General features: G+C 51.7%; 1 protein-coding gene across 1 annotated transcript; it reads right to left on the bottom strand.

The window, feature by feature from the left end:
* Positions 1–7: 7 nt before the first annotated feature.
* LOC137592063 (transmembrane protein 132D) lies at positions 8–20,058 on the bottom strand. The gene is made up of 9 exons (XM_068309933.1): positions 19,481–20,058; positions 14,292–15,159; positions 10,604–10,741; positions 8,095–8,287; positions 5,601–5,744; positions 3,602–3,807; positions 2,670–2,934; positions 2,263–2,454; positions 8–2,181 (listed from the first exon to the last, which is right to left on the bottom strand). The coding sequence occupies exons 1-9, from the start codon at positions 19,551–19,553 to the stop codon at positions 898–900; spliced, it is 3,363 nt and encodes a 1,120-aa protein (XP_068166034.1). The 5' UTR covers positions 19,554–20,058; the 3' UTR covers positions 8–897.
* Positions 20,059–21,568: the final 1,510 nt, after the last annotated feature.

Raw genomic sequence — 21,568 nt, 5'->3', positions numbered from 1 at the left:
GACTTAACAAAGAATAGTCTTAAACCAGTGGTCCCCAACCGTTTTTTATGCCACGGACCGGTTTAACGTCACAGTATTTTCACGGACCAACCCGTATTAAACTGTTTCATTCTAACTATAATAATAAATGGGAATCCAGTTTGTATCAACTTTATTAGCAGCGTCCTCGTAACATCACACCAGCGTTTGTTTCTTGTTTCTGCTAGCTTGAGAGTTTCAGTTCAGTGCGATGTGTTCTGTGTTAGCGGCCGGAGCGGCCCCTTTAAGAAGGTAGTCAGGTGACCGAGGCAAGCATCTCCACAAGCGAGTGGAGATGACAGATGTTGAGGATGGAATCCACTCATTTAAAACAATCAGATCAGGAATAAAACAGAAATAATGGAAGTTCTGGTGGTGATGAACCCACAGAGCGGTATCAGTCCACGACCCGGGGGTTTGGGACCACTGTTTCAGATACTACATGAGAGCAAACAGCCACTTCAGTTTAAATTCTGTCCAGTTGGTTAAACCCAAACGTGTCGGAGGCACCGGGGGGGACTCGGTGTCCACCTGCAGTTCTGACGTCTGGAGGTATTTAAAGGTAAGAAAAAGTTCCTCTGGTCTGAAACGGGTCCAAACCGGACTCCACTCATCCAGAACGGTGGTTGTTCAGGTGTTCGGTGAGTCGTCATGGGTCACATGGCTCAAGGTGTGGTGGTGGGTGTTATTTTTTTGACCGATTTAGGCTTTCCATGAGAATCCATGGATACCCCCCCCTCCACACTCTCATATTAATATAATACACAACACCTACATGTAAAAGGCCTTGATAGGTAATGAAATGTAGATGAACTCTTTCTAGATAGTCCCAAAGGCATTGAGGTGTCCAAAGCCACGCCCGCCGCACACGATCCGGGATTATAAATGCTCCCCCGTCTCCATGAGGGGTACCTGGGGCTTCCCTTCGCAGCTGTTCTCTTTCCCAACCCAGTGGATCCCGTGGCCGTTCTCCCTCGGCGGGAGGTGTGGCGAGTGCTGGCGCTCCAGCGTGGAGAAGGTCGTGAACTGGACCCGCTTCCTCTTGCTGGTGGGGGAGTGGAGGGACTCGGGATGCAGGGGTTTGCACCTGAGGGAACCCACGCAACTGACTGGAGAGTCTGTCACAGAAGCCAGGCAGCTGGGTCTTCTGGGTAAAGAGGCAGTCTTACCAGGCCCGATGTCTATAACGGTGGTAGCGGTCTGGGAGTCTTGCTGGACGGGACTTCCAGGAACGCTCATCACCAGCTCGGCATCGGTGCCGAGCCATACCCAGTCATGCCTGTGCCCCGTGGGCTCCTGGCCGTGAGAGGGGGGCTTCTTGTGCCTGAACTTCACCACGTATGAGATGCAGTTGACCAGAAAAACCAAGATTGCCAAACAGAAGACACCCAACAAAGCGTACATGCCGATCTCTAAGTCTGTGAGCGGTCTGTTGGCCAACATTTCTTCACCAATGTCTTCATCCGACTTCTGCCCAGGTAGGTCCACTTTGGTGGGGAAGTTGTTATAGTTGACCAGGTTCCCAGGTGCCTTCACGGTGCTTGTAAAGCTCACGCTGCCCATATCCTCCACGATCATGTTGTCGGAGCCGTACGTTTTGCTGCTGACATTCACCGTGCTGGTGGGGCTGCTAGGACTTCCTAAACCACTGGTCTTACCAACTCCCCCGAGGCTGCCGCTGGTCATGAAGGTCCGTTCTGTAGATTTGATTGTGGTTGTGATCTTCTGCATGAAACTCTCCACCTCTGAGGTCGAACTTCGCACTGAAGGATCCTGGGAAGGCTGCCTCTGCTTCCGTCCAATGTCCCCTTCTTGCCCATCGTTTCCGTTGCCCTCGCTGCCAACCGTGCTACTGAAGATGCTGCCGGTGCTGCTGACCGGACGCCTGCCATTCGCCTGGAACTTCACCTTGAGGCTGCCATTTCCCATGGCAACAGTGCTTTTGCGTTTGGACTTCTGGCAAACCTCACAGATGGACATCTCCACTCTGACCAGGACTCCCTCGCCTTCACCTTCCGCCACCACAACTGAAGGAGCGCCTTGCACTGACACCACCCCCCGATCGAGAGAGGTCACAGTCAGTCTGTAGTCGGCAGCGTCATAGATGTCGAGGGGCGTCTGGTTGCCGTCACTGAACTGCACCCAAGAACTGACCAAAGCTGTCTAGAAGTAGACATAGTAGAGGTTCATCATACATTTAATTGCCAGTTCCTCTTTGAGGACTTTAAATGGAGAAAGTCTGACCTGTTTGGGGCTCTGTAGAACCTCTTCCGTGGTTGTGGTAGCCAGAATGGCCTGATTACTTCCTGGGCTGAGCTGTAAAGTCATGGTGAGACCCGCTACCAGTTGGACACCCAAGTCTGTGATGGTGACTTTGTCATCCACGACTTTAACAGTTGTCTTGGCCAAGATAGCATCAGACAGCGGAGAAAACACCTGCCACGAAACAAAATCAGAGTTATTTTACCAGGTTCAGCTGCGGTCACCAGGTTTAAAGTCTTGTGCCCCATTGGCCGACCAATGTTGGGCAGCGAGTACGAACAACAGTACAAAGAATGGTGTTCTGTCATCCTGCATTTGAGTGCTGCTAACTTAATATGAGCTCAGTCCAGAAAAGCTGGAAGTACCCCATCAGAACCACAATTCCTTACCTGGATGGAGGTGGTACCAAGGTCTCGCCCCGACAGCACCCTTCCTGCCTGGAGCCTCGCCACCCGGGGGTCTTCTACCTTCATGAAGTATCGAACCAGTCTGGTGACATCCATCTGCCAATCCGAGCCCAGGAAGTATGCCTGGGGGTCCCGAGGGTCAGCCTGCTCCGCCACAAAGTGAGTCAGCACTCGAACCGTGGCATGCTGGAACTGCAGCATGCAGCCCCTCCCCTTCCTGTCGTCTTCCTCGCTGTTCCAACCAGCTCTGGAACACGGGGACAAAAACACCCGGCGTCACACGGTCAACGCTTTGACCTGCTCTACTCCAATCACTCAAGCCCGTCTCCTCACTTGATTGGATCACGTTGAGATATGGCAGTGCGTTATGTAATGGAATCAAAACCCTAAACCCCCCCAGAGCGATCCGGTCTGGATCAGTCTGGGCTAAAGGATGCCGTGAGTCGTGTCTGGGAAACCAAACTGGGGAGTTTCATGTCAAAGTTTACAATTAAACCTCGGTTTACGTCATTAATCGGTTCCAGGAGACGTGGTGTTAGTTGACTGAACTTGTCTCCAGACTAAACTGTCGATAACCATTCCCATTTCTGTTCTGAACTTTATTAATGATTGTATGTTAATAATATTTGGTTAATATTAATCTATTTTAAGCTGACAAATTTTATATTTTAATATAGTCCAGAAAAAACGTCTCCGTCTCGTCTTCAGCTGTTTCTTCCTCATTTTGGGTCACAAGGGTTGCTACGGGCTAACAATATAATATATGTTTTATTCTGATTTATTGTACAGTAAAATGACGTGTTTTAAATAGTTTGCTAGTGATTTAATGATTCCTTTATTTGTGGAGTAAAATGACTTAAACTTCTAAACGAGAACGACGTGAGCCGAGGTTCACCTGTACTTGCGTGTCCCACCTTTTGGACGTCAGTATGGGGACCCTCCAGTTCTTGATCTGGCTCAGCTCCGGGTCCGACACCTCGATCTGGAGGGGAAGTCGGGGCATCCACACGCTGAGCTCCAGCTGAGTGCTCAGGTAGCTGTAGGTGAAGTTCACCATCATCTTCACCTTTCCCTTCGTCTCTTTGCCATTCACAAAAACGTAGTCGCACCTGTCCGACACCTGGATAGGAGGAAAGCACGTCCTAATTTTAATCTGTAGTAATATCAAATGATAAAGCATCCTCTCTACAAGTACTCTGGGGTAAACAGTCGTCTAACAACGACACAAATAATCACTCCCCCAAACAAATGGACCATTCCTGCAACAACAAACGGCCTTGCTGCAGTTTGGCGCTGCATGTGTTACCACGGTAATGTCAGCTGGATGCGATAAACCGCTGCGATGAGCACCAGTCCGGAGCACCGGGAAGAGACGGGATTGCAATTTTATGTAAATGGAAACATCAGGCGGCGCGGCGGCGAACATCAGCCCTTCACAGCTGAGCGCCGCAACTTCAAAGGTGACCCCGGCGAGTTTGTGCGACCGCCCAAAGATCTCATGGTCGTGTTGAGACACAACGCCCCAAAGATCTCATGGCCGTGTTGAGACACGATGCCCCAAAGATCTTATGGACGCTCTGAGCTTCTCATTGGTCCTCAGCAGGCGGAGCTGGAAGAATAATGTTCAATACAGCGTTGGAATTCAGTCGCCCGCCGCTGGAATGGAGGGGAACGCTGTGACAGATCGCCTGAGGATGAATCCAAATTTCAAAATGGGTTCAGGATGACAGCAGGAATCTAACAGTTATCTAGAGGGGGGTGTGGAGGGGAGCGTTATTTATCCTGCATCCATGATCAGAGCTTAGTTTTAGTTTGATTGTGTTGCTGTCTGGCTCCAGTAAATCTGTTCTGATGCTGAACGGCGCCGACGTCCTCGTCGACCCAAGCCCCGCCCCTCGATGAGGTTTTACTAAAGTAAGACGTTTTTATTGAATTTGGGACAAATCAGTGTTTCCATCAGCGGAAAGACGGGACGAGAACAAGGCCATGAAACTCTGATATAGTTGGGATTTTTCCTCTCAATTCTACAGAGATTACAATAATAATCTTAATTCTACACAATTTAGACTTTTCTTCATTTGATGGAAGTTCTTGTCTAATTTATGCAAAATCCTCCTGACATCACTTCTCACCCAATCACATTTCAGGCCTGTGCTGTCTCCAGGTAAAATAAATCCACTGCTTGTTGAAGTCTTATTTTCTACCCAATCAGGTTGCCGCTAACACAGATGGACGCACTCGGTCACCGGTGTCACATGACCTGTCCGATCGAGGTGACCCCCCCCACCCCCCTTCATCACTAGCAGACCTGATTCTCTTCAGGGATGCGACTCAAGCTGTCCCGCTAAGAAGATTAAAGACGCTGCTCTCCGGTCGGCTGAGGAGCCGAATCGTTTGGCCCCGCCTTCAGCCTGATGACATCATCATGTAATCCTGACAACTGACACCCTCTATCATGTGTGTGAGCTCGATGACACGCTTAAACCACGGTAGTGATTCCTGTGCAGAGCCCAGTGCATGTGTTTACATCTGTGCTTCGCTCCTGAGTAAATCCCCCCGCCCACCCCCAGTGACCTCTGACCCTGAGGGCCCGATTTTCAATTACATCGGTAAACAAAGCCGGCTTTTGCTTAGGGACGAGTCCCCGGACAGGAGCTGGGCGGCGGACTGCAGGGTCGTTCCGTCGTCATGGTGATCAGTGGGCGATCTCACAACGGTTAGCCTGTTAGCACACTAGCATTTTATTGCTTCACTTTAGCTTCTAAGTTAAAAAATGAAGCACACCCTGCTTTTAGCTCGTAGGATAAACCAGTGATGATGTCATGTGACTGAACAGTGAACACATTTATGATGTCATAACGTGATCAAACAGTTCCTGAAGCGTTTCAGGTGAGGGGGCGGAGCCAGTCGTACCTTGAGCACCTGGTCGTCAGTGGAGCTGCAGTCGGTGTAGTCGGACACGTCGGTGATGGCGCCGTCCTCCTCCACAGCGACGGTCCTCACCGCCATCGCCACCTTCTTCCCTGTCAGGACGGCCGTGTTCACCACGTCCGCGGCCTGAGGAAAACCAGGTGGGTGATGACGAGGCGTCCCCTCCCGGACACGTAGGGGCTATTCTTGGATTCTCAGGCCCAGCGCGTCCCCCGGGGCGAGAACTCACACACACACACACACACACACACACCAGCCTGATGCTCCACGTTTTATTAGGAAGGACAATGGAGTCTTCCACCAATCACAGCGTGGCGTGTTCCGGAGGTCACTGCGTCCACACCAAAACGTCCTCAAGCCACGCTGTCCCGCATCAAAACGATTTTATCGACCCCCCCAGAATCAGGAGTTGTTGGAGGTAGGATGTAGCAGGTTAGCTCTCACCGTAACCATGACGACACAGCTGCAGGTCATCCTTGAGCCAGATTGGAGGAGACTCGACTCCGACTTAACCTTCTGGGTCACATGACTTTCACTTACCGACGGCCTTGTTTATGAAACGGGATGAAGCAGACGCTAAAAGCTAACGTTAGCGCTGAGCATCCGACGCGCGGTGTCAGCGGGGGCCGTTAAAATGAAACACGGACGTCAAGTTTGGGATGTCGACCTTGGATGAGCGTGTCAGCCAATCAGAGTTCCCCCATCCCACCCCGCCCCCCTTCCCCCATCGGCGGTTGGCGTCTCTGATGGCCTCAAAGCGGCGCGTTCGCTTTTAGACGCGTTCATGGGTAATTAAAGCGCAAAGACGAAGCAGATGGAAACACGTCGTCTGTGAGAACACGGCTCTAAATCAACTGTGTGTGTGTGTGTGTGTGTGTGTGTGTGTGTGTGTGTGTGTGTGTGTGTGTGTGTGTGTGTGTGTGTGCTGAATGAAATCTAAAGAGATGCTCGTCGGATCACGAAGCAGACGGATGCTGTTCGAGGATATTTTTGATGGAGCCGATCTGAGTCATGTGATCGATGCAAGCGGCGGCACTGGCAGGGGTCAAAGGTCAGGGAGCGATCAGTCAGCAGTGACCCCCCCCCACCATCACATAATGGCAAAGAACGAGATACGGTCTCACGGATGTTGTATCCATCCGCCAACACGTGGTAAAGAACGAGATATGCCAATGAAAGAGAGACAATGTGAAGCCCACAGGCTAACGCTAGCTAGCGTTTTGGTCTTTCTCTATCTCCTCCTGCGTGAGACGAGACAGAGGTGATGGGTTCAGGAGGGGGGGTGCTGTTCCACACTCTCCCCTCGTGTCACACACTAGGGTTCCGACTGATGAGTGTTTCAGTCGCCATCGCCGAGGTGAGAGGACGAGAGGTGGCCAGAACCAAACCTGAAAATGATGTTCCTGTCAGCTCCGCAGGAGGAAATCGCCTGTTTTTTATCGAGCCAACGTTTGGCGGTCAGCCGATCAGCCGATTGGATCAATACAGCAGCGAGTCCATCGTCCACTCAGCAGGACATCCGTGTGATCGGAGCTGTCAGCGCGGATCACGCTTCACTCCCAAACAGAAATACATACATGAAGGAGTACAGGGGTTGTGGTTACCATGGAGACAACTTAAGACCTTTCGCTGAAGCGAAAATTGAAAACGATGCGTGACGTAAATTTCTGTGAAGCAACGCTCCAAAAAAATGTGGAGCAATCTGCCAGGAATGAGGCTGGAGTTGAGTTTCAGTTCAGTTTGAGAGAAATTAGTGACGCAAAGCTGGAAAGTGGGTCTAGTTTCACGGTTTAATTGGTTCTGTGACCCCATTGATCAAATTTTGTTGGTAGTTGACCCCAAATACTGTAGTACCTCATCAGAGATCTAGTTCTTTACCACGTGTTGGCGGATGGATACAACATCAGTGAGACCGGATCTCGTTCTTTACCACACAGGTAAAGTTTGCGTGTCTGTTTGGAGTTTTTTACTTGGCTGTAATGGATTAAACTGATTTTGGCGACGTTAGATGTTTGACTGTAGAGGTCGGTCAGGGAAGGGGTTAAACTCGTATCTCAGGGAACTACTTTATGGTTTCTGGGTTGAAGCAGTGCCCTTGTGCTCCTGGTTGTGATGCGATGCTGACTGACACACGCTGTAGTATCTGATTCATGGTGTACGTGTTCCTTGTTTAGAACGGGGGGGGGTAATTATAGCGGTGGCATGATAAACAGGCCGGCGGCTCAGAAATAGCAGTGGGGCGGTTGGGGAGGGGGGGGGTGACCACGTATGGGACGTGACATGAAGAGAGACATCAGCGAGCTGACAGTCGACAACACGAGGTCACACCGGGCTGAAAATAGAACCCATTTACCAAACGGGCGGATGCATCGGAGCGCGGCGCGGTTCCTATTTCTATTTTCACGCACCAGCGATCCAAACAAACGTTCGCCGCTTCAACGCCACCTGGGGGGGGGGGTCACGGATGCTGACTCACCATCACCAGAGGCGCCAGGCCAACAAAGTCCCTCTGGGTGGTGTAGATCCTCATCGCCCCCTCGGTCTTGGCTCCGCCTTTGGGCGGGGCCGTCATCTCCAGCTTCCATACGATCACCTGACTGTCCAGGGGACCGCTCAGCTCCTCCACTTCAAAGTCCATCTGCAGCACCTCCAGGAGACCCCCCTCCAGCCTGGAGGGAGAAGAGGAACACCAATCAGCCAAAAGCAATGGAGCACAGATGCAGATGTGGTGACGTGTGGAGCGTTCCATTCCGATCGGAGCAGGAGTCTGTCCTTCACAGCCCTCCTTCATCCTCCTCATCACCACCTCAGGCTGGGGCTCCTGCCTGACGAGTGTGACGCTCACAACGAACGAGTCTGCAGCTCCGCGGTTCCATCCTAACACTTGTGAAGTTTCTGCAGAGGCGTGAGTGCACACCTTGCACCTGTGTCAAGGTAAATGTTAACGAAGCGCCGCTGCAGGAACGGCTTTTGCAAATAATCTGGAACTCTGACGTGCGTTCGAAATTGTTTCCGCGCTCCTGTCGCCGTGGAAACAGCAGTGTTGTTTGTGTTTGGTGGAGGTGTAAGTCTGCGTGAATGATCTCCAGACAGACCGACGAGCTGGAGGTGAGGAGGTGATTTTCATTTCTGGTGAATTGCTCCTTTAATTGGATTATCTCGCCCGTGAGGGACTTGTATTCTGGAGATAATCTGACTTCAGGAGCTGAGATTATCCCGCGCCTCAGCATGAGTCGATGCGGATCCGAATCGGAGAACATCTGAGCCCGAAGGGAAATTAATCAAACGGGCTTTTGTCTCCTTGTGTCTTCAGTCTTCAGTCAGAGACGTTCTGCATCAGAAAGGCGGCTGAGCTGAATGCTAACAGCAGCGTGCTAACAGGGTGAATGCTAACAGCGGCACGCTAACAAGTCGCCAGCCCAGACGCCAACCAGGTTGTCGACAAACGCTCACGGTCGTCCGACTGACGACCCAACGTGATCTGAGACGATCCACAGCAGCTTCATGTAGGATCTAGACCAGACATGGGCAAACTACGGCCCGAGGGCCGTTTACGGCCCGCTAGGCTTCATAATCTGGCCCACTAATTTTTAGAACAAATAAACACTCCATCCACCTAAAGGTTTGATCAGCCATAATCTAGACTGTCTAAATTAGCCCACAGAGGGGAGTTCAGGACAAGAAGCTAGCGAGCTAAGCTAATCTTCACCTTTACATTCTCATGTTTGGTCTCATTTCTCATCCAGTTGCAGAAGGAGCTACAACGAGAAAGCACCAAAACTGAACGCGTCTCCAGGGACGGGACCAGAAAACCTCCAATGGGTGGTGATCCACCTCATCCCAGAAACCAAATCCCTAATCCAGGCAGGACTAAAGCAGCAGGTAAGTAGAAAAATGTGTTTTCATTCCGATTTAAAATCAGCAGGGGGCTATTGGCCCCTGGGATCAATACGTGGGTCCGGTCCGCTGTGAGGACGTTTTAGGCGAGTGGATTTGAGAGCGATCCGGTTCTGGGTTCCTGGTGAGACGTGATAAATGACCCTGCAGAGAGGAGACGGGGGCAATTGAAGCGGTTCAGCCGGACCCGTGTTCTCCTTTTAATTTGTAGAGTCTTTGCATCTGCCGGCGTTTCCCCAGAGCAACCCCCCCCCCCGCCCTGCGTGACCCCACCTTTGAGTTCCTACCATCGTAAAAGAGGACAGCAGCATCCTGCACGCACACGCCGGTGGAAGCCTGGAACATCTAATGGCCAGAACACAGTGTCCTGGCCGCCGCTTCCGTTCCCTCCCAGGGCCCCCAGTTAGCGCCCGGATTTTATTTCTTGGCTCCATACGGAGAAAAAAAGAAGATGTATTGGGTTGGACAAAAATACAATAAGCATGCACATGCTGGCATGAACACTATCAGAGCCGGTGCGTCTGTGTGTGTCATAAATATCTGTCAGAGCAGCTCCTGCAGGAACACGACCTCCAAAGGGCCGCATTCCAAACATAGTTCTGAGTCCAGGCAACAACGATCGGACAAACCGCTAATAATGTTTATTTGATGCTCAATCAGGCGTGGATCAGTCACTTCCTGCGTCCCCTCCTCACTGGATGCTCATTGGAGGGCTAAAATGCATAAAGGAGTGGTTGTTGGTTTGAGTCCAGGCTCCACTAGTTTTGGTGTAATTTGGGAAAAGGTCAAAGTTCACCTGCAGTGTCTCTGTGTTAAAGGAGGAGGGGCTAAATCCTGTACCGCCCCTTTAATCCGCCCGTCCTCCATCAGATCGGCCCTGACCTGCAGGTCCCTAAACAGGATGATTAAAGTGGGTGTGGTTGGGGGCGGGGCAGGGGGCGGGGCACAGCTGTTTCGGCTTAAGGAGCACCTGCAGCCAAACTGCTTAGAGACGGTAAGCGGCGTCGTCCCGGGACGCGACCCCAAGCCGGGGTCGAGCCGGTCCTGCACGCCTCTACACACACACACACACACACACACACACACACCTTTTCCCAGGTACGGGGGCCTTCCTCTGACAAACAACAGCGATGGCTCCATCTGCCCCCATGTCCAGGGTGATGTCCCACAGCAGGGAGTTGCTGGGCGTCGCTGTGCGAAAGGTCACGCCCCTTTTCACGGTCGCCCTATGAGGAGACAGGAACAGGAAGTCCATCAGCCCCACCCCTCCAGAAACAGAATCATCTCATTAAATATTCAAAGTTAAAGAGTGAAGTAAAAGAATCATTATGTACAGCGACTCCGCCCCAGTGCCCCCCCCCCCCCCCCGTAAAACATCCGTCTTCCTGTTGCTCTTTATTTAAGGCGATCAAATGGATGGTTAATTTCCTCGCCTCTAATTGGTAAAGGAAGGCATTCATTAAGCGGAACGTGTGGCCCCTCCCACCGGGTTTCCCCGCCGCTGACCCGTGATAGGTCAGATGCTAATGAGATGTTCTACTGATGTAGGGCCGGGGGGGTCGCCAGCACTCGCCGCTCTGATCAGACTCATCAGATATTCATGATGGGCTCAGACGACGTGTCCAGAACCGCCGCCGCTGTCCCGCCGCGAGGCTTCCTGTTTGTAGAAACGCACAGATTAGAGCGTGATTGGTCCCCGAGGAGATGGGGGGCGGAGTCAGTGGCTACGTATCAGTAATTAGAAGGCACCGTCCAACCATGTTACACCAAATACACATGAAGATGAAGCTCATGTGGTTTTTTAGGGGCGTGACGGCTTCTGTTCTGACGGCTCATTGGTCGTTTGTTCTGATGATGTCATCGACCCGTTCAGTCTGTCGCGTCCCGACGGACGCGGCGTCCGTTCGGCTCTCGCAGTTCATCCGGCAGAAATGATGCAGCTGGTCACCGCGCGGCGGAGCGTTCACTGAAGGTGTCACATGACCAGGGTCGGCCTATGGGGGGGCTGGGACGGGGGTACAGGTGGACACCCCTGACTGCTTCTCTGCCTCTGAGAGAATGAGTTTGACTTCCTGTGACACCCGGCGACGGACACCGTCCTCCCAGGTCAAAGGTCAGAATGAACTTTTTTTTGATACTAGATTTAATCTTGTGTCTTCGTGACCCGATGACCCCCCCACACACACACCCCCGACAACCCCCCAGTGGTAGAATTTACTGCTGCAGGGTTCTCTAAAAATAAAGCATGGAGGAAGATAAATTCTGTAGAAGGCTGGGGGGGTCAGCCGGTCCACTGTTATCAGTCAGCAGCCCCCCCCAGGAGGCATCAGGGGCAAACACAGCAGGCGAACCACACCGCTTCCTCTGATCAACTGATTTAACTGAAATATTAACGCCGAAGTCACGAACTGCATGCTGGGAAAACTCGAATCCATGGCGTCCTCCTGGTCGCAGGTGATGAAGCGTGACAGAACCCTCCCCCCCCCAGCCTGAAGCCCGAACCTCACCCCGGCTGCAGGAGATGATGTTCCTGGGAGCGATTCGGAGCAGCTCAGGTACGTGTGTGTGTGGGGGGGGGGGGTGGCGGCGTGGGGGGCGGGGCCACCCGGGCAGAGAAGATGGATGGCTGAGGAGACTGAAGCTGACAGTGTTTGAGAAAAGCAGCTCTCAGGTGACACACCTGTCATCCATCTCACTTCTGACCAGGTAAGGCATGAGCGGCCTCCTGGTTTCACCTTTAACACACACACACACACACACACACACACACACACACACACACCCTGTCAGATGCACTCAGCAGACGGCGGCGGTCCTTCTCTCGGAGGTTCTTTTATTTATCTGAGGTCACAGATGGTCAAACCGGACGGCGTCGCAGTCGGAGAGGGCGGGGCCATGCTGGGGGCGGGGCCATGCTGGGATGCTATCAAAGCCATCATTGCGCGGCGTTGGGTTTGTAATTACTGCCCCGGTTTAATTTGTGTTCCTATCTCTGGCTCTGTGCGTCCATCGCTGGGGGGCCGCGGGGGCCAGGGGCGGGGCCTCGACAGATGCGGTCGTTAATTATGCAAACAAACGTCCGCCGTTTAGCCGGCGTGAAGGCGAGCCGGCGGCGGCGAGCCCATAGAGCAGTTCAGGAGGCGTTCAGGCTGCCAGATGGCGCCAGAACGGACGCCACAGATGAAGGTGAGGATGAGGAGCTGACGATGAAGAGGCGCAGCGTCGTTCATCAGAACGCGTTCAATAAAGTTATGAGACAAAACAGACACGCCCCCGGGGGGCAGGTGTGAAGGTTCACCTGATTCGCTGATGCTAAGGGCTAATCTAATTAGCCTTCTCCTGGACGTGTGATGATGACGGTGACCTTCATCAGCTCCAGGCGGAGAGCCGTGACCTTTCCCCTGACCTCGAACCCGTGTCCCATGATTCCCGGCGCGACATCAACAGGTTTATCACGCTGATGAGAGCATTAAGCAAAGCTTAATGGGACGTTCAGACAGCGGCGCCGCGCCGAGGCAGCTGCTGAGCGGCGCTGCTGGGGGTGTTAATGTGCTGGTGGGGGGCAGAGGGGGGGCATCACAGTACATCAATAATGGGTTCAACAACATTCAACATGGCTCCTCCCACTTTAACATTCGCCTGATGAGCAGATGTTTATCCCAGCTCGTCAGTTAGCACGCTCACAGTTAGCACACCAATGGTTAGCACACTCACAGCATAATCACGGTTAGCACGCTCACGATGGTTAGCACGCTCACGGTTAGCATGCTCACAGCACGCTCAGTTTACATGCTTATGGTTAGCATGCTAACAGTTAGCACGCTCCAGACGGATGACTGTGGAGGCTCTGCTTAATAATCGATCAATGAGTGTCTCTTTCTACTGAAGGCCAAAGCCTGATCAATAAGGAGGAGGAGGAGCAGCTCTGCGTGTGAACACGTGTGAACACGTGTGAACACGTGTTCACACGTGTTCACACGTGTGACTGAGTGAATTAAAGCGGTGATGATTCAAAGTGACAGAATGAAGATTGGAAATCAGGATGTTTTGGCTTCATCGCCTGCACAAAAAGAAAAAAAATTAAAAATCAACAGAGAGAAAGCAAAGCTATCGGCTAATTTATCCCGACGGGGGAGTGGGGGGGTCGTATTTTAGTCCTGATTTAAATCCACACTCACACCAGATGCGTTCACACCTCCTGATCGTCCCGTCAAGCGGATCCCGTCTGGAATAACGATCAAACATCAGCCTCTAATCAGGCCGGGGGTAAATCTCCCCCCGTCCGCCCTGACAGCGCTCCTCCACAAATCAAACGCGCCTCCCTTTCATCTCCATCCCATAATAAAAAGGTATCAGACGGTGGATGACCATGAAAACCGTCAAGAACGAGCCGTTTAATTCTCAACCGGGTTCGTGGCGTCAATCTCCCATGTTGCATCACTTCTCCTAGAAGGAGGGGGGGTTACATTCTGACACCTCGGGGGGGGGGGGCATGAGAACGGAATTGTTCGGGGGGGGCAACAGTGACTCACAAGCTTCACTTTTTATTTGATCAAACTTAATAACCCGTAAAGCGTCGGGCTGACGGCGAATCATCAGCTCCCAGAAACACTCGCCGCCGCCTTTCCCAGAAGACATCTGACTTCCTGTCGCGTTTCTGACGATGGTTCAAAGAATTAAACTCCCCTAATCGACGCCTGCCGACCCTGAATTCTGATTGGCTCATTACTTGGGCGGTGCGTGCTGAAGCGGGGGCCGGTGGGCGGAGCCTCTTACCTCAGAGTGAAGTTGGTGATCTGGGCGGAGCTCGCCATCAGGACGTAGAAGGAGGCGACGTCGCTCTTCTTCAGCGGCTTGGAGGAGGTCCGGATGACGATGGCGTTCCCCAGCTTGAGGCGGGACAGAGTCGCCATTCCTTTGGGGACCTGCAGGAGGCGCACGCTGCCGATCCTCTGCATGGGCGTGACCGGGACAAGCTCCGCCTCCTGCTGCGAGCCCCCCCAGCGACTCCCATCCGCCGCGTCGCACCTCCCGCCCGGTTTGGCCTGGTAGTAAATCTCCACGGGGTTCCCGGCGCTCGGGTCCTGCTTGTCCCGGCCGGCGCCGTCCCCCCCCAGGGCGAACCAGCCTGGGGGCGGGGCCAGCTCGGCCATGCAGGTGCCCCTTTCGCCCCCCAGGGCGCAGGAGCCCCTCACTTCCTGCGTCTGCCAGAAGGCGTACACCGTCACGCAGGGCAGCTCGCCCGCCGCGCCCTCCCCCCGGTCCCAGTCCCGCCCCCCCACGTAGAACAGAACCCGCACCTTGGGCTTGGAGGAGGTGACCCGGGGCGTGAGCACGAACGCCCGGATCCTCCAGTTGAAGGTGGACACCCCGGGGGCGTTGAAGAGCCGCCCGGCCTGCAGCAGGTCGCCCGGCAGCGGCTGCTGGGCGCTCACGGCACCGTAGGATGCGTCGATGGCGGGCCGACGCCCCGCCCTCAGGACCACGAAGGGCTGCGTGTGCGTCCGCGTGCTGGCGTTCCTCATGAAGTCCTGCCCCGCCTCCTTCAGGAAGAGGGCGTCGGCGTTCCGCACCTCGTAGGCCACGGGCAAGAAGGCGCCGGGCGGCGGGCTCCTGCCGTCCGCCAGCTCACGACTGCTTAGATCTGGGGAGGGAAAACAGGAAGTGATCAGGTCTGAGGAGGAAACAGGAAGTGATCAGGTCTGAGGAGGAAACAGGAAGTGATCAGGTCTGAGGAGGAAACAGGAAGTGATCAGATCTGAGGAGGAAACAGGAAGTGGGAATTACGAGTATTCCGTTAACAAGTCCAGGCTACGCTTTGGGCCCCCGGGAGCCCAACCCGTAGCCCAGATCCTCGCTACGGCTAACCGCGTTAGCGTGCAGCTTAGCCGGGATGCGCTAACGCCGTTAGCTCACAAGCTGCATTGAAATGTGTGAAATGTTCATTATTTGGGGGCGTGTCCGCTCCTAGCTCGGCGGTTAAACGTCCGCGGCTCAGCTAACGGAGCCGACAGCAGCGGTTTGTGTAGCGAGATGCTTCTCGTGTCCACAGGGTCATCAATATTTATTAACGTTTAGCTGAACCGTCCTCAGACATGAGGACATAAAACGCTCCAGCCCCCCCAGCCTAAACAGAATTAATTCACTCCAAAGTTTCTGCCCCCCCCCCCCCACCTCCACTAACGGCTCCGGCCTCTAAACCACACCCAGGTAGACCCCATCTACAAAAACGACCAGTCGGCGCGTCGTGCCCCTCCCTCCTGGATGACCTGCTTTCTCTGTGGGCGGGGCAAAGGTGGAAATCTGCCATCAGAAAGTGGGATTAAAATGTTTTCCTCAGATTGTCAGCGGGCTATGAATAAACACCCGGAATAAATAAATCAGGACGAATAATTCCAACACCAGCGTTAAGCTGACTGGAAGGCAGGCGTGTTTACCCGCCGCCGCCGCCGCCGCACGCTGGCGGTTAAACACCGATCACACGTAGATAAAAGAACCGTTTTAGACGATTGGGGAGAAACAAGGGAATAAATATTCTCTGATCTGATTTAAAGATTAGCGATGACGAGGAGGACGCCATGTGACCTCATTACATCCCCGTTTGGACAGAATTATGATTATATCAGCTGACCAGCGCTGCTTATCCGCTGACTAATTGCCCTACTTGGTGCATTATGGGAAGAAAAAAAACACTGGTTGTTTACTCTGTAGATTATGCATTATGCATAAGTACGGAATTACATAGGGAAAAACAGCTTCAGCTGCTTCTCAGATGCACTTACAGCAGCCGACCCCCCCAAAGGCCCCCCCTGACGCCCCCCAGATCCCCCCCCAACGCCCCCCCAATAAAACCTGAACAATCAAACGGCTTCCAGGGTTCATCAAAACAAAACCCGATCTGGATTAAGGTCTGGATCTGGGTTTAGAGGGAAATGTGTTCACATGGACCGCCTCCACCGGGACCGACCGCGCTAAAACCAGAACCTGGTGTCTGGATCAGCGTTACAATCCAGATCTGGATCCTGATTGACCCGTTTAGACTGCCGTGGGTCAGAGGAGGTTATGTTTTCATTCATGTGAGTTGATCCTGAAAACTTTTCTGTGTGTTCTGATTAAACTTTATGTTGGGCTGGATTTTGGATCTTGGATCTTGGATTTTGAATCTTGGACCGGGACCGAGTTTGTTCACATTCCGGAGTGGATCTGGATCCTGATGTGGATTCTGGTTCCCTTTTTTGGATCTTTTTGCCGGTTTAATGACAGATAACAGAACAAAATAATAATACCCAGACATCAGGATCTGGACCTGGATCGTAATCTGGACCTGGATCGTAATCTGGACCTGGATCGTAATCTGGATCTGGATCTGGATTTGGAGGAGATCAGTGTGTTTCAGTTCTGTTTGAGCTTTCTATTTGTGGTGATCCAGAACCCCCTCTGGAACCCCACCCTCTGTCAGGCAGGTGGGCGGGGCCCAGCAGGCGTCCATTGAATTATTGATCGATGTTGAGGTCCCTGATTGACGGCCGTCTTCTTCCTTTCATCCTCCTTCAAACGGCCTGACGAGGATCTGACGCCATGCGGCGACACCGTCGGTGACATCATCACGGCGGCGGCCCGAAGGAGCCGCTGAGTGGGCGGCGCCCAGGGAGGGCCTCACGCGCGTTACATCTCATGAAAGTCAGCGAAGTGAAGTGAAGGTCGTCTTCTTCTACAAACCAGTCCCCATCTGCCGGTAGCGTGTCGTATGTTCACGTGTCCTCAGACGAGGTGTGTGCTAACGCGTTTAGCATGAATGCTAAAAGAGAAGACAGAGGTGATAAAGGTGGAGGTCGGCGGCGTTTAGCTCCTCCGGTTTTAAATCTTCGTCTTCCTCTTCGGCGTTCAGACTCCATCAGCGTCAGAATCAGCCGACCATGAACAAACTCTCATTTTTCATGAACTGTTCCTTTAAGACTTCAAAATATTTTCCTCATCAAAACAATATTCTGCCTAATGAGCCACGTTTTGCCCTGCAGTTTGTCTTAAGGCTCCGTCTTAGCGTCTTCAGGAACTCCATCCCTCTTATTTTCGGTGTTTGTCTCTTGGCGTCATTTCCCCAGTCGTAATCAATCTTGGTATTTTTTCGATTAAAATGCACAAAGCAGACGAAACCTCTCTGAATTCTAATGCGCAGTAATGACTTTTACCATATGTGCAAAACAGCTTGCACAAGTGAGTCCGGTCCCAGTAGCGTCGCGCGAGACGACGACGGATATCGACGTTCCAATTTGTCACCGGGAGACGAAATGAGCCGTCAGCATCCCGAGGTTTGTCCTAAAGGGAAGGGTCACATGACCAAAACCGACTGACCCAGAAATCATCAACTCCCCGCAACCGACTGGGGGTCACAGGAAGTTTGTTAATGGAGCGTCAAATCAAAGAAGACCTGACTCAAATCAGAGGAACAGAGATCCCATTTCAGGACAATTAGTTGTTTAAGTCTCTAAGCTAAAAGCATTAGCATGTACCCTGTCTGTCTGTCATTAGCATGCACCCCCCCACACCCCAGCCCACCTATAGGGAACACAAGTGACACTGATAATCACGCATGATTTATGACAAAGGAAGACGTGACGCTGGATGCTGCACAGCTGTCGAGTAGAGGCGAGTGCTAACGCGTTAGCAACAAGGCTACTGTAAAAATATCATCCTTAAAAAAATAAATAAATAAAAAATTACAGCTTTCAAAACTCATCTGGGATCCTGGATTATGGTTTAGAACTAGTCCAGAAATATAATCTGGACTAAAACTTCACTTGAGTCTCTGGAAAGACGACGACCGGGATCTGATTTTTTGATAAAACTGGTTTTGCCAAAATCAATCATTCTAATCACGTCGTGTTTTTCTGCAGATAAAGTTTGTGACTCTGAGGCCCACAGAAGAAGAAGAAGGAGAAGATGGAGAAGAAGAAGAAGGAGAGGAAGGAGAGGAAGCCGAGCTCCTTAGAGGTGAGCTCCATTACAGATTTGTTTAGAAAAATGAGAAGTGAGCAGGAGGGTCGCTCTAGATGTCTAGATTTACACGTCTGGACCGGTTTGTGGTGAAACACCAGAACCTGATGATGTCACAACCATGGAGGTTAAACTTAAATCTGATTGAACCGACGCGGCGTGGAAACGGCGGCGCTGAGCTCAGGCCCGTTTGATTCCAGGATCAATGTCTTGTGATCAGCTGGATCTGGTGAACACACGGTGATGCTGCTGCACTGATTATCGAGTCTGTAATGCTCTGATGGCCGGGATGGAGAAGATAAGGAGCGGCTTAAGCCGGAGCAGCGATTGGCGGGAGGGGGGGGGCTCCGTCCATGAGACTCTTAAAGCTGCTTTGGAAAAAAAAATCTGTTTTATCACAATTTCTCATTTTCATGTCATCTTTTTATCCACGCAAATCAGCCAGCCTACGTTACCCACAAATCTCATCCATCAGGCCGCTCAGGCTTACAGTGGAAGCCTTTTTCACTTCAAACTTCAGAACATCCATAATACCCCACACAGAAGCGACGCATTAAAGCACGGCTGGAGTCACAATAAACCCACCACTAATTTCATCCTGAATGTTTTATGTCCCGCTTGCTGACGTCACAGATCATTTGCATAAGTGAGATCCACGCGCTCACGTGGGGCCCGCTGTATCACGGAGGAGCAAGTTTGTGGCACAAATGAGGATGTTTATACATTATTTAGACTTGTGTGTGTGTGGGGGGGGGGGTTCGGTTTTACTGAGGAGCGACCCCCCCTCATCTATATAAACACTGATGTCTAATAGGCTGCTGTCAGATACCATCGTTAGATTCGACTGTTACTCGTTCCGGATTCCGCTCCGGTCCCTGGAGGTTTCAGGTTAATGCGCTGCGCCCCCCCCCCTCCCTCTCCCCTGCACCCCCCAGGAACACTTCAGATAAAACACACATCTCATGACTTACCTTGTGTGAGAACTGCCGTAGCAGTGGCGAATAAAATCCGTAAAATCCACCGGCTCCGGTAATAAAGACGCATCTTGGCACCGGCGCGCGTTTCGCTCGTCCCGGTAAGTTCCCGGCGCGTTTTTCAGCAGAGCGGCGAACGGATGCTTTCATCCGTTACTCCGGGTGGCAACATAATCACACCTGTGGGAGCATAAATTGCAGTAATCCGTTGCGCAAGCAGAACCGAGGTCCGTTCATCGGCGGGGTTGCGCGTAAAAGTTGTGCGTAACGATCCTGGAGACGCGCGTCCGGGCTGAAGACGAGACCGGATCGTTCAGATCCAACCGGGCTCCGCGCGTCTGCCGCCGCCACCGGGACGCCAGCGGCCGTTACCGGATCACCGACGGTCTGGTGCGCAATCCTCGGGCTGTGAACTCGTCATCTGTCACCGCTCATCCGCTCAGGAAGTCACGTCCAGCGCGCAGCGGCTCGGATTAACCCTTCGTCGGTTTACCGGGAGAGATCAGCCGTCACGGGTTCCGACTGACCGGGTTCTGATCCGGTAGACCGGGTCGGCGGCGGGGCTTCCTTCTCTCACCCGGGGGACTCTGATTTCTTTACTCAGTTCCACTTATCTGATAACTTTAGGTATGATTTACCTTAAGGGGCGGGGCCAAATAAAGAGGGGACCGTCCCCCTGTCCTCCTGTGTGATTGGCTGTCTTCCCTCTGGGAGGCGGGGTCTCGGGATGAGCCGGTTGTTTGTGTTTGTTTGGAATTTGTAAAGATTTAAATATTAAAAAAGAATAAAAACTTGAGATCGCTTCTCTTAGGCCCCGCCCTGCTGTGCTGTGATTGGCCAGAAGTTGCGTCACGTTCAAAAACACAGAACCAGCTTTTGTTTCTGATGAAATTAACAGACTTTTAAATTCAAGGTAAATAAATATATAATTTACTTTTATTGATACTTTTGATGTTTAATCACATTTATATCAGATTCTGTCAAACATTTATTTTTTCGCTAAAGTTTTATTCCCATAAATTATTTTTATCACTGAATTGGGATGTTTTGGGGTCATCTGAGCATCTGGGGGTTTGGGGGGCGGGGTTAGTGCCGGGTTGGGGGCGGGGTTAGTGCCGGGTTGGGGGCGGGGTAGTGCCCTCTGATGGTGAGCAGCGTGTCATTAGCGTTTGGGGGGGGGGGCTCTCACTTGCAGCTCAGTTGCATCAGAATTTTTTTGGATTTCACCTCATTTTGTCAACAGAACCTGATGGTAGATGTAACGTTAGTGCGCGGCGTGTTTGAAATGCTAACGCTGCTTTAGCATGTGGGGGAACACGGAACCACGCCACCGTCCAGAGGTGGGAGGGGGGCAGCTGTAGACCCTAGTCTATGCTCAGATGGTGTGAAGGTGTGGCTTAACCTCTGTCGTTCCGGCGGGTTGGAGCTCCACCCCCCACTGCAGCAGTGTGATGAGACGGGGGGGGGTCGATGTGTGACGTTTGCGTTGAGGTGTGACATTAGCGTTGAGGTGTGACGTTAGCACAGGATGGGGGGTGACTTGACAACAAGTAACTCAAAGGCGCTCTAAAAAGCAGCTAATCGCAGTTAGCAGCTAACACAAAAAAGAAGACAATCAACAGAAAAGACTTTTATTCAAATAGACTTTTAAGTTTCTTGAATTAAATTGTCTAAACTGTAGATAAACATTCCCAGTTTATTGATGAATGTATTTTAATAATATTTGGTTAATATGATTCTATTTTGATTATATCTTTTAAAATAGTACAGGAAAAAATAAATTTATGAATACAATTTGTTGATGTTTACCAAACAGCAAAGACACTTTATTTATGAATGAATAATAAAATAAAAGCCTTTTATAATATTATAAATAAGTTAAGATAAGATGCACTTTATTAATCCCAAATTGTGAAATTAAAAACAAACAAATACAGGAATTATTATTATTCATAAGACGAGTAAAATGACGAGTAAAACTTGATTTTTCTTTTTGAAAACCGACGTATAATCAAGAGCGTCATAACTCCAAACCACACAAACCGATGCGTACCTGTACGTTTGTAGTTCCATTTGAACTTTTCT

This window comes from Antennarius striatus, chromosome 3, assembly GCF_040054535.1.
Source record: "Antennarius striatus isolate MH-2024 chromosome 3, ASM4005453v1, whole genome shotgun sequence".
In the NCBI taxonomy this organism is placed as follows: domain Eukaryota; kingdom Metazoa; phylum Chordata; class Actinopteri; order Lophiiformes; family Antennariidae; genus Antennarius; species Antennarius striatus.
The sequence above is the reverse complement of the archived record's forward strand: the minus strand, read 5'-3'. Positions and strand labels throughout refer to the sequence as shown.

What these genes read in the sequence shown, in the direction of transcription:
- LOC137592063 (XM_068309933.1), bottom strand. Translation starts at nt 19,553, where the DNA reads ATGCGTCTTTATTACCGGAGCCGGTGGATTTTACGGATTTTATTCGCC. An exon ending in TACGGCAGTTCTCACACAAG is followed by an intron (nt 15,160 to 19,480) that starts GTAAGTCATGAG and finishes TTCCCTCCCCAG; the next exon opens with ATCTAAGCAGTCGTGAGCTG. An exon ending in CCCATACTGACGTCCAAAAG is followed by an intron (nt 2,935 to 3,601) that starts GTGGGACACGCA and finishes CCCGTGTTCCAG; the next exon opens with AGCTGGTTGGAACAGCGAGG.